The sequence below is a fragment of the Rhyacophila brunnea genome, unplaced genomic scaffold, assembly GCF_057557595.1.
Source record: "Rhyacophila brunnea isolate RB1 unplaced genomic scaffold, BYU_Rbru_1.0 scaffold_24, whole genome shotgun sequence".
NCBI lineage: Eukaryota > Metazoa > Arthropoda > Insecta > Trichoptera > Rhyacophilidae > Rhyacophila > Rhyacophila brunnea.
Genome location: NW_028232904.1, coordinates 8,793,162 through 8,805,892, shown reverse-complemented (window position 1 = coordinate 8,805,892; position 12,731 = coordinate 8,793,162). Strand labels below are relative to the sequence as shown.

General features: G+C 36.0%; 1 protein-coding gene across 1 annotated transcript in view; it reads right to left on the bottom strand.

Annotated features, from left to right (window-relative positions):
- LOC147068995 (putative multidrug resistance-associated protein lethal(2)03659) overlaps positions 1-12,731 on the bottom strand; it is a 107,212-nt gene that overhangs the window by 21,147 nt on the left and 73,334 nt on the right. The window contains exons 5-12 of the mRNA XM_085951224.1: positions 11,044-11,251; positions 9,389-9,611; positions 9,006-9,162; positions 8,105-8,307; positions 2,963-3,392; positions 2,299-2,441; positions 1,953-2,105; positions 368-561 (exon numbers count right to left, since the gene is read on the bottom strand). Of these exons, the coding sequence (XP_085807350.1) occupies positions 368-561; positions 1,953-2,105; positions 2,299-2,441; positions 2,963-3,392; positions 8,105-8,307; positions 9,006-9,162; positions 9,389-9,611; positions 11,044-11,251 (1,711 nt within the window). The remainder of the gene's footprint in view (positions 1-367; positions 562-1,952; positions 2,106-2,298; positions 2,442-2,962; positions 3,393-8,104; positions 8,308-9,005; positions 9,163-9,388; positions 9,612-11,043; positions 11,252-12,731) is intronic.

Sequence of the window (12,731 nt, the reverse complement as noted above, 5' to 3'; positions counted from 1 at the left end):
ACTATAGCTTAGATTAGGCAGGGTTTAATTGAATTTAAAAAACTAACAAATACTATCTACAAATTGTAGCCTTACTTCAATGAAAACAAATATGTTTGACTGATAAAGTTTGCGCACTATTTATGTCGGATCTTAATAGCCTACCTCCACCCTTCGCCGCTGCCCAAGATGTGTACCTCTAAGTAAATTTTATCTCTTTTCATTTTGACAGAAACACCCAGGCTTTGAAAAAATTACATAGATGTATTGAGACCTCAGTGCCTATGAGGTTCGTTGTTTGATGCTGTCAACATTCTTGACATTCTGTCTGTCACTGATCAGATAGAAATCTGGATCGAGAGAGAACCTAGAGACATAAAATACTTACATGATCCACTTCATTAAGATACTGCAACTGATGAGTGACCAAGAGTCTCGTTTTTCCTCTCAAATATCCAGCTATGCAGGTGTCGAACAGCTGTCTGCCTACGTGGGCGTCAACCGCCGACAGTGGGTCATCCAAGAGATAAATCTCTGATCGCCGATAGACGGCACGGGCCAAATTTATTCTGGCTCGCTGACCTGGAAGGAAGATAGTCATTACAAATAACGGGTAACATTCACCGAAGTTAGTTAAATGACAGCGTATTTTAAATGATCATAGTTTTCTGAGTTGGCGTGATGATAGGTATGTATCAATCAGTGATTGTACATTCAGCAGATAGAGAAAGGGAAATGAAGTTACATCTAATTTATTGTGTGTAATATCTGCAGTAAGGGAAGAGCAGTATACTTTATCTGAAGAAAACGAATCTATTATTGTGACCATGCATTGAATTACAAATACCTGGAATCATTAAAATTTAAATACGGTACAATATACATGAAATTATCACCGACCAGACAAGTGGGGTAGTTTTGAGACTGGACCCCCCCAGGAATGAAAAAAATACAAATTACTTAATGGAATACTAATTCTGCTACTTCTTCTTTGCCTGATGACTTGGCTGTCAATTGTATGGCACGCAAGGCCTGTGTCAGTGGATGTCACATATTGGTGTAACCATCTGAGGCATCTAATGTTTGCTCTAATATTCTGATTCGGCATGTCTAAAATACAATACAGCGCAGACGACACAAACAAACACTAACAATCCTAATAATTATGAACCGTTACGCCACGCATTCGATAATCACTCGTGGATGCAAGCAGTCCCAATAACTAGTAGGTGAGCATTCGTAGTTATAGCTGAAGGCCGTGTGTTTATTGCAAGACTCTCAAAGTGTTGAGTATTTGGGTATGGGGAATGTACTGTGAAGTGAAGCTATAAGTAGTAGACGGAGTAAATGTCATTTTGTTTATCTCGCCCTCTCCCGCCGCCTTAAAAACCAATAATAAATTATTATGGATATCTGTTCAAGCCCCCCATACCATTACCATGTACCTTCCACTGATTGCCATATACTTGCAGTAGGTAACCAAATTGTATAGCGATCACTTTTGATAGAGATATGTGGTGGTTCTAATGGTGATTATTTCACTTAAGGCTATACCTCAATTGAGGCATGGTCTAAAAAGATCGTGGCTAGGCGATGCGCGGATTGCGGGTGCAAATGACGCATGCCGACCGAAATATAATTTGTCATATAAATCCAACATGTGTCCATTTAATGATCTGTTTATTGTTCTATTAGTAACAATAATAATATATTCATTGACATGTTTTCTTTTTAAAGTAAATGGGTAGCGTTTTTAGTCATCTTTACACGATTTAAGAATTAATACCCCCGTCGCCATCACGAGACAAATTGACGTATTCACACCTCGACGTTCGTTCTCCGAATGCCAGCGAGTCCAAATTTTCTTCGCGCCGTATAGTTGAAAATTATTTGCCGTTTCACTGAAGTATCGGCTTAATACATTCTTATCAGAACGTGTCCAAACAGAAAACATATAAGCTAATCGACTCTACCTCCACTGAGGCTGACTCCCCTCTCTCCAACGACGGTCTTGTCTCCTCTGGGGAAGAGAGTGAAATCTCTCTCAAGGGCGCATTTCTTCACAACCATGTTGTAACGGGTGCGTTCCATTGGCGCTCCAAACAGGATGTTCTGACGGACAGTGCCTGGAATGAGAAATAATCATGAGCGGTTGACAACTGACTTACATAATATTATCTTTTTTCCATAATATACCGAAATGACAAATATGATTGGGTAGAGTCATTTAATTGTGCGTCACCCAGTTTGAGAAACACTTATTTATTCGTATATTAAGCAGAAATATGTCAATAAACACACCGGAAGATGGAATCTTACCGACAAACAACCAAGGCTCCTGTGACGAGTAGGCAATATCTCCGTTCACTTCCACCGATCCGCTGTCCAGGGGGAGCTCCTTGAGGATAACGTTCAGCAGAGAACTCTTACCGGAACCAACTGGGCCTATCACCGCCACAAGACTGTCGAGAGAAAAAGTAATAGATAGTATGTAGTGCCTTCAATAGCCAAAAGCGAAGTTGCCATGTTATTTATTATTCCGCTTAACTCAACTATATCATTAATAATTACATAGTTTTACATGACGTCGACATCTATGCATTCCTTTTTTATTTTGACCAATTGTCGAATGAGTAGTGACCGTTTCCACCATCGTCCTTCGCTATATATACGACTAACTATACAATACGTTAAAAGAGTCCATTGTCTATCTAGGTTGCAATTTCATAAATCGCAATAGTCATTGTTGAAATAGGTTATAATTGAGAAGTCTGCTGACAACTGCCCATCGCAACTTTGATTTGTTTTGATAACATAAACACCGAAATGTGTGATTGCTACAGTAATTATAATTTTTTTTCAATATCGCCATATTTAATCAGTAATAGTTTTATGAAGAAACATGTGAATTTGTCCACGTGAGAAATTGCTCGCAAACAAAAGTGGACTAGTACGATTCAAGTAGTTAACAAGCAAAACGAACCTTCCCGGTGACACCTTCATGGTTAAATCACTCAGGGTGTTCTCTGTCTGTTCCGAAGTCCACTTAGCGGTGACTTTGTTCAAGAAAATCCCACTCTCTCTTGATATCTTCAAAGCGGCTGCGTTCCTGGTGACATCGTCCATAGCCTCACGGCTCTCCTCTTCGTCCAAGTTTCGGTACTTCCCGTTCCTCGAGATGTCAACATGATCATTGTCCACGCCGTCTATGTAAGGAATCCCCTTATTGGTCGCGTCCAATGGATCATCGTCTAGGAAGCGCTCAGTTTTATCCTTTGGTTTGCCGTTTTGCATGTCTTTAGAGATTCTGGCTAGGTCTTCCGGTGTCGGTAGAGGTTTGATGGTCTCCTCATACAGCATGAACTTCTGGAGACGTTGTATTGAAATGCCGGCTTCTGCCATTTGGGATATTCCTGAAATGAAATATATTTTTTAATAAAATTTATTAAAAACCATAACCTTACTTTTTGTACAAGGTGGTTCTGTCATTACGTAGAGATATGTTTTAAAAGGAGTTTGCAGTTGGCACCATAATGTTTCTATGTTCGTTCATTTATTTGTTAATTTTTTTATGGCCAGTATTTACCTTTTCTATGCCTCACGGTATTACTATGGCAGTATCTAACAGGCCGCAGATTTTTAACAAAACACGCTGAATGTAGAGCGGAACTCTTACTAAAATCGCTGTAATACCGATAATTTGTGACTTAGTATTTCATAATTATTCAAACAGATGTCACTGTGTGTTTAATTTTTTAGATTATGCAAATCAATCGACAGTGGATAGTAATTTGAGTTTATAGTCGGACGAGATAACTCGCGAAATTTGTATGTGCCTCCTGTCGATCACGGCCTCGATAGAGCGAGAAAACTCGCTGAAGGCATAAAACCGGTGAAGATATTTTATGTAGCAATTTAGTTTTCTGTGAGGTTTTTGGATGTAAATTTCATAATTGTGTTGTCTGCACAGAGCTCTGATAACTCATTGGTCCTTTTCTAGTATTGGGCAGTCATTGATGACATGCCAAATCGATTGAGAGGCCATCACATGGAAAACAGTCATTATCCCGTAGTTTGAATCTTTTTAGTTTTTTTAGCTCTAAGTCTAAGTGATCTGTGGCTTGTTAATACATGTGTGAGTTTATTCAGAGGTCGGCACCATGCCCAGAATTCAAACCTATTTATGAAATGAGAGGTGAAATAGAGTATTTTAAATAAAATTGTCCTATATGGTATGTCACAATTATACACGTCGGTCCTTTTCTAACGCATGTTACAGTATTGCATAAGTCAATGAAGGAATAAGACAGAGATACGTATCGATGAAGAAATTTTCAAAGTCGAGTGTGAACACATGACGCATAACAGATAAGACGGGGTAACAAAAAAAGTATTCAAACCACAAAATTTATTCGTGTCTATCAATATAATATATTAAACTGCAAAATTCTTAAAGTAAAAAAATTAATTTGTCTGAACAAAAATTTATGTCAACAGCACTGGATCCGAGAGTATAGGTGTGGAAAACGTAACTTTTTCTGTCAAAAAAGCGAAATCATCTTTTTTAAAACATATTCGCAAGTATTTGATATTGAATATACGTATTTGTTGTACCATAAAACTTATGTAGTTGCACTAAAAGCCGGCTGACAAGAACATGTTCAACTCGAGATTTGACATAAATGAAAAATATTTGTCAAAATAATTGCTTATACTTAAGATTTAATATATAATTTTATTAAAATTGTAATTCTGACTTCCAACATTTGGCACAGAGGTGCGGAAGAAGTTTCCCAAGCTGGTCCAACTGGTAAGAAATAACTTCACATCGATTCGATATCTATTCATCATACAATCAACTCAAAATAAATTTTGAAGTGAATTAAAGATGTATAGCGAACAGTATATTATACTTGATACTCCTATATTAAAATTTGATACAACCTGTTCTATAATAATCGCTGTGCTTGATCGTACTTTGGTATATAGAGATTGTACACAATCTATTTTTGAATCAAAATCTTTGTCCACCTTGTCTTTTAAGGCGGTGCAATTAATCAACTACAAAAACTGTCAGACGTACACACGGCAATAGACCATATTTTGCTACCATCTTTAAGTAAAGGTTCACAGATCCCTGTAAAGTGAACAACCTTCTACAATACTGACACACTTTGCATTTACCTCAGGAACATCATTGTATGTTTTCTTCAACAAATAATGCACAAGAATTAAGAATGTAGTAATCTTTATTGAAAGTACAACATTGCGGGTGGGTTCATTTCCCACCCAGTATAAGTATTTTGTAAAAATCGTATGTTTCTAATTCTAACTCAAATTACGAAATTTTCAATCTAGAAAAGAACATAGGTAAGTAACAATGCCGTTAATACTTTTCGTTTTTATACTGCGTACTCTTGACTAAAAAAGCTGCAGCAGTAGCTCATTGAACATTAAATTTGATGAAACAACTTTACGAGCTCAAATAGTTACGCTAATCTAGAAATTGTCCACAGAATTTTCAGTAAACAAAATCATTCCGCTTGCAAGTGTTTAGTGGAGAGGGAAAACTGAAGTTGACAGTATTAGATGATTAGTGAGGTATCGAAACACAAACTTCTTTTAGATTCAATTAAAATTGTCATTATTCACATTTATAGCATCACGTTAATATGATTGTAATTACTTATTCTGTGTGATTCCTTTATAATGTTTTATTTCTGAGGAACATTATAGTATTTAATTATAATAGATAGGTATACTAAAATAATTATAACAAGTATACGAAATACCGTATTTAAACATCATAAAATAGTTACCAAACAAAATAAATATGTATTTATTAGTTAGCACATTTTTTTTGTATATCGTCGCCATGCATATTCATTTTTTATGAGTAAGACATAAAATTTAAGTTAGGCTAAGAACAAAAGAAGTATTGTGTATTGAAATAGGCCAAATAGGGTAACCCCCCAGTGCAAAAATATATTGTTTGTGAGCAGTTCTGTTAAAAGTTAATTTCAGTTTATTTATACCGCATGTTACATAATCGGTATGCACTAATCCAGTGTTTCCAAACGTGGGGTGTACGCCCCACCGGGGGGCAATTTGAATGTTTTGCGGGGCAATGTGCAAATCATTAAATATTTGGTACATTTTTTTTTGTTAAAAATGCATTTTCGAAAATATTTTTTTTATATTGCAACCATGACTTCTCGCGAAAATTACTGTTGCCATTCCCATCATAATATTTAGTTGAATGCGGTGCTTTAGCGCGGTTAATCATATGTTACCGAAAAAAATCGTTTTTTTCACAAACTGTGGAGATTTAAGATTAAAATTGACCAAATTAGTCCTCACATAAAAACTCTTTGCAGCTCACATCAAGCATAAGGATCGCACTATTTTTTTTCCGAGTTGTACATCTAATATAATATTTATTATACATAGGTAGGTACTTACTTACGAAAGTAAAATTGTAAATAGTATTTATTACCTATGTGCATTTTTTTATTTTAAGCAATTCATTTTTTTCAGAATTTATTAGTTAACTATGAAATTTTGATAGGGGGAGCATGGAGATTTTTCGTATTTCTGCATTGAACGCGAAAACAATATAATATGTTTAAAATGTACATTAACAGTTCTTTTAGGCTTTTAGGGAGTGCGTCCTAATAAATCATTACACAAAAAGGCACCCAGAATACGATCAAATTTACGCATAGGCACAACAAACATTCCAGTACAATTTGAAACTTTAGGTTAGGTTAAATTGTATTGGTCTTAGTTAAGTGCATCTTTAAGAATTAATGACAGTGAATGAAATAGGTGTGGGGTTAAAGTGGTTAGACTCTTGTTAGATTGTTCGAAAAATTGGGATCGCAATTATGTAAGATATTATTGTGTCATGTTGTTTAATTTCGTGTGGTCACCAGAGTAATTATTATGTCCTGTATAGATTGCTCTGTTTGAAAGACGGAGCGTTAAAAATACTCTCTTCTATATTTTAGAAGTCGAAATCTTGGGCATGATGCCGACCCTTGGTTTATGTGATATTTTTATATTGTGTGTTATCGATCCTGTGGCAAAAGTTGTATATACACTGTTTCATAACTCTGTTCTGTTTACATTTATTTATTTGGTATAAGTCTGTTTACTGGAAGCCAGGCGGGAACAGCGGCAATCGACAAAAAAATATTATTAGAAATCGATTACGATATAACGAATTCGCACTTGCCTGGGTCGCGATGAACGAGGGTTACCTATAACTATAATTAGTAATCTTTGAAGAGTAACCCATATCTTCCATTAAAATCATTCTTATGTCACTGTTTGTTGAGCATTTGGCGGTAGATGATGTGGATGAGATTGAAGGTGGTTGTGTGGATATTTGGAGGAGAGTTTTTGATCGATACAACAATACAATAATATTTTAATAAAGATGACAGTCTGAGATTATAATCGCGGGTAATGATGTACTGGTGAGATCGATGTGATCATGAGAATGATTATATTAATGAACTAAGAGACTTGATTCAAATGGAGTGATGGTTAACTATGTCGAGTGAAGGAGTCGTGACAATCAGTGTTGCCATATTTTTCTATGCTGATTATAGTACAAAGGCGTAAAAATTATAGTATTTCTGTAAAAAATATAGTACAGGAACATTTTTAGGCTCGAATCCTTTAAAATTATACTATTTTGGCATATTTGGCGTAAAGTTATAGTATTTTACATTTTTTGCAGAATCAAAATTATAGTATTGTACTATAATTAAAGTACGGTTGGCAACACTGGTGACATTAGTAGTGCGTCCCGTGACGGATGCATTGTCCTTCCAATTAATACAAATGCAGTACATATATATTATTACAAGAGATATTGTCGTAATAACCAAGTCATAACAGACCCTACTGATCTAGTTATGATTGAGGAAATGCTGATAATTATTATCGCTCTACTGTTTTGTTTTGACAACAAAACATACATATTAAACTGTGTCATTCATTTAATGCTGAGTGATATGATTACTAAAAGCATAACAAATGCTTGTAATTAAATTATATACTTATTATTTTATATGACAAATTAAATCGAAGTGTCGAAGATATAGTTTTGGCTTACCTTGTGGGAAGAAGACAGTCATGGTCTGCCTCAGTAGATTGTAGTACGAGGTGACCACAAACACACGTTGCGCCGTGATGTACTCTCCCAGTAGAACGTAGGATAACAGAGACAGGAAGAGTGAAACGCGTGTGACGAACATTATGAACGATATCAGCACACCTCGAATGTAGGAAGTCGCTCGGATTTCCTTGATCTCGCGTCTGGAAAACAAAATGGAAGAAAATTATATTAAATTGTATTATTAAAGTAAATACGGTGAATACCCCAGTCCCTGCGATTTAAGGACAGCATTGTTGTCTTTGCAAAAGACCCAAAAGACCTCCTGCAGAGCTATGCTAACTGTTAACACGGTAACACTTTTCCGTTATGTTTATTGGTCCAAATTAACACAGAGGTAATTCCATACACAAGGCGGTTATCTACCATAATTATTGGTGATTCGTAACATGGCAAAAATTTAAGTTGGTAGGCCTGTCGTATGAAATACGTCTCTTATTTTCAATGCTCGGTGAAATTCGGATATTAATGGTTGCTCCACCTGAACCCCAAAATTTTGTATAGAAACGTCAAAAAAGAATTGAACATATCAACATAACCTACAGTTTTATTTGTCATATCATTGGCAGTATGTATTAAAAAAAATATGTTAATACTCGCCACTCATCGAAAGTGTGATAGACCACAAAAGAAACGATAGCGGTCGCCGATAAAATGGCAATAGGCCGGAAAAACAAGTGGGATCGACAAACTTAGTTTAGCAGATGTACGTGACAGTGAAGAACTAGTTATCGAAAAGAGTGCAGTGGATCTACCCGCCTGATGATGATATTAATTGATTAAACCTGGTAACTGGATGTTTTATGCAAGCTGTCAATTCCAATAAGAAAAAGTGACCCACCTTCTGGCCATGTCCACAAGGGAGGCGAACGGGTCTTCCCATGTGTACATCTTGATGACCTGGATCCCGCTGATAATCTCGTTCATGAGCCGTACCCTCTCGTCAGTTCTCAAGGCAGTCTTCATGCGGAGTATCGATGTGCGCTTGCCAAGCCATGCTGGAAAGTGTAAATGATAATTATTTAAGTAGTGCTGTGCTGTGAGGTAAATACAGTCGAACTTGGTTAGTACGAGGAAGATGACTGAATCTGCTCGTTATAAGCATTACTTGTTATATTGTAACAGCGAAACCCCGATTCTACGTTTTTCAAGGGACCCAAAAAATAAACGATAAATGCGGGACTTATTTATTTATTAGACCATTTTTATATGACTAATACACACCTTGCATGGGTATGAAGAGCAGCATGAAGGCCACCCCGACCACGGCTGACACTCCGATTTCCTGCCACATGAGGTAAGTGGTGATGATGGTGCCGACCGGTCCGATCCACAGGTAGTGCAGGAAGATGATTGCCACGTCGAAGCGATTCACGTCGTTTGAAAGGAGATTCACCACTTGGCCGACTGTCGTTTCGCCCAGCGCTGTTTTTGACAGTTTGAGGGACTGTAAATGTGAAAATGATACGCTATTTTATTTATTTTTAAAATTGTTTAAGTTAAATAATTTTATGAGTCGATATCTGAAATAAATGCCAACTCAAGTGCCCAATTTTTGAAACAAGCAGTATCATAAAATATGATAACTTACTTGAAAAGTAAGCATGATGTTTCTGATGAAGCATGATGTCTGAAAATGCCACAAAAACATTGGGTGAAAATTTATGATTGCGTAATAGTTTGCATTACATTTTAGTCTATGGACTCCATGAGAGCCAATGATGGTTCTAGTTAACATGTAAACAGAACTTATAGAACACAAAATGAGAGATGAATTGCAACCTTTTCTATGCCTCACGAAATGACTATGGCAGTACCTGACGGGCCGCAGATTTTTAACGACACACGTTGAATGTAGAGCATGGGTGGCCAACCTTTTCAGCAGCCGGGCCAGATTCTAAAAATGAGATTTCCTACCGGGCCGCACAACCGATTTTTTTATTATACAAAACAAAAAAGAAATATATATTATATTAAGGGGGATCATATATGCCAACAGAGAACCTAGTGAAAAAATACGAAGCTTGCAATTTGAGAATTATTTTTGATAATTTACAATTTCAACTGTATTAATTAATAATGTATCTGAAAACATTAAAAAGATTTTTTTTAAATCAAAGATATATCGATATCGAGTGAGGTTGTTCCTACACGCAAACAGTTTTCCAAACATCAGTGATTCTTGTTCTCACTCGGAATTTGATATGCTTCATCCGACTAAAAAGCTGTTCACAGGTGTAAGTCTAGTGTTTCCAAATAATAGCGAAGTCATGTTTGTAAAATGCAGGATATTTCTCCTTGTCTAAATATGTTTTGGAAAACTCTTCCAAACCAACCTGATGGAATGTTCATCGCAACATATTTCACAATGTTCCATTTGTAAATTTCCCGGTAATAAATTCACGGATTCTACGGAGAATGGCGTGCAAATGCAGCAAAAAGCACACGGTGCTTTTTAAAATCTTGAGCCAATATCGAATCTCAATTTGCGAAATTAGTACATCTAGCGGCAGCATTTGATATTATTTTTAATTTTCTCATTGCTCCACGGGCCACAAGTTGACACCCAGTGAGCCGCATGCCACCCATGATGTAGAGCGAAACTCTTACTAAAATCGCAGTAATATCGATAATTTGTGGCTTAGTGTTTCATAATTAATTAAAAAAGATGTCACTGTGTGTTTAATTTTTTATATTATGCAAATCTATCGACAGTGGCTAGTAATTTCAGTGTAAAGTCGGACGAGATAACTCATGAAATTTTTATGTGTGGTCTGTCGATCACTGCCTCATAGAGTGAGAAAACTCGCATGAAGGCATGATGTTCTGTCATAATCATGACAGGCGCTACGTATAAGTAATAAAAATAATTATGGCACCTTTCTATAAATGAGAGAGCAGCACGCGACCCTAAACTTCATGCCCATATGCAGAATCCCCATCATGTACGGGTGGATGATGAAGACGTTGACGGCGGAACAGATGATCACACCGGCAGCGCACCCGTACGCCTCATTCGCCGTTACCGCCGTGTTGCCGGGCGTGTAGAACGCGATCATACGCCCGAGGAATATTGGCTGAATCATCCTGGAATACGGAAACATACACTTATAAATTATATCATGACAATCTTATATAGATTTATATTTCCGACATACATATTGGTTTATTATTCCATCCAAAAGACGTAATGAAATTACAACATGAAAAACAATGACGCATTTAAATATTATGAAATTATTGGATCTGTAATTGAGCCCAGGTAAATCGGTTTAAATTACGCGGCATACACCTATGCATGCACTCACCAAACATTACTTAGATATTCTAACAATAGGTGGCAGTAGACGGTCTAACGATGCACGGGGTATGCTGTTTATCCGTACACCATAATATCTATACCGTACGCAACATAGTGAGTATATAAACACAATTCGTGCTTGCGGACGGTCACGTCTTTTCCATTTGTTATTGCGATAAATTTGTTTTTGCTCTTCAGAGTTAAAATCTGAATCTATTTGTTCAAAAAAGGCGTGTCATTAATGAAACTAATTATTACGTTAAAAAGGAATAGTGATCAAAGTTATGAAACTTTTAACGGAAGGATTATCAAGAAAATATAAATATACTTAGGTGTATGTGGGTAAATGCTGTTAAAAATTGTGCTATACAATATTTTCAGCCTTTGAACAAAATAATTTATTTTCCAAGTTTTGGGAAATGGGAAATAAAATACAACAGAATGCAAAGAAAATGGCAGACATTTTGTTTTGTTTGCCTTTTGTGAAGCCATCAAAGTGCTGATTGGTTAAAAAATATATTGGAAATGGACCTTCTGATGAAGACATCACTTCAAATGACTCACTTAAAAACTTAGGGTAAAGGATGTTACCATCAAAATCAGAGTCGTACGATTATTTTATGTTATACGGAAAAACAGCGTTAAATTTGTTACCGTATATTTTATTATAAACATGGTGGTTTATCTAATAAGGTTTTTTTTTGTTTAATAAAACGTGTTCTCAATTACCCAAACTATCTTTATTCATCAGAATTAAATATTTCCACAACAATCAACTGAAATGTTCAACTGACAGTATGTCAGAACACCGTTTTCAGGATAACGCTACTTTTCCGGATATGGCCTCAATTGTAACTAATTTTGGACAAATATAAAATATGAATGTCAAATGAGAATGGTCTCTATTATATAGATACGCGCAGTGACTATTTTTAATATATTATTAATATGGAAATGGAATATTATCAAAAACATACATAGGTATGACTCAAACAAAGGGAGATGTGCAAAAAACAGTTTTAACTAAAAAACAGATGAATGCCATATTGGCGCTGGTAAAGATAAATGTATCAATATTATTTCACGCAATAAAATTAAAATATTTATATTACCAAGTGCTACGTAAAGCACTAAATAAATAGTAAGAGGTCAAATGCATAGTCATTCATTAATATTGATACATCTCCTCTCCGGCAGGGTGAATTGACAGTACCATGTTGCCCACATAATAGGCACCCGTTCGAAACCTTTAAAACACAATATTTG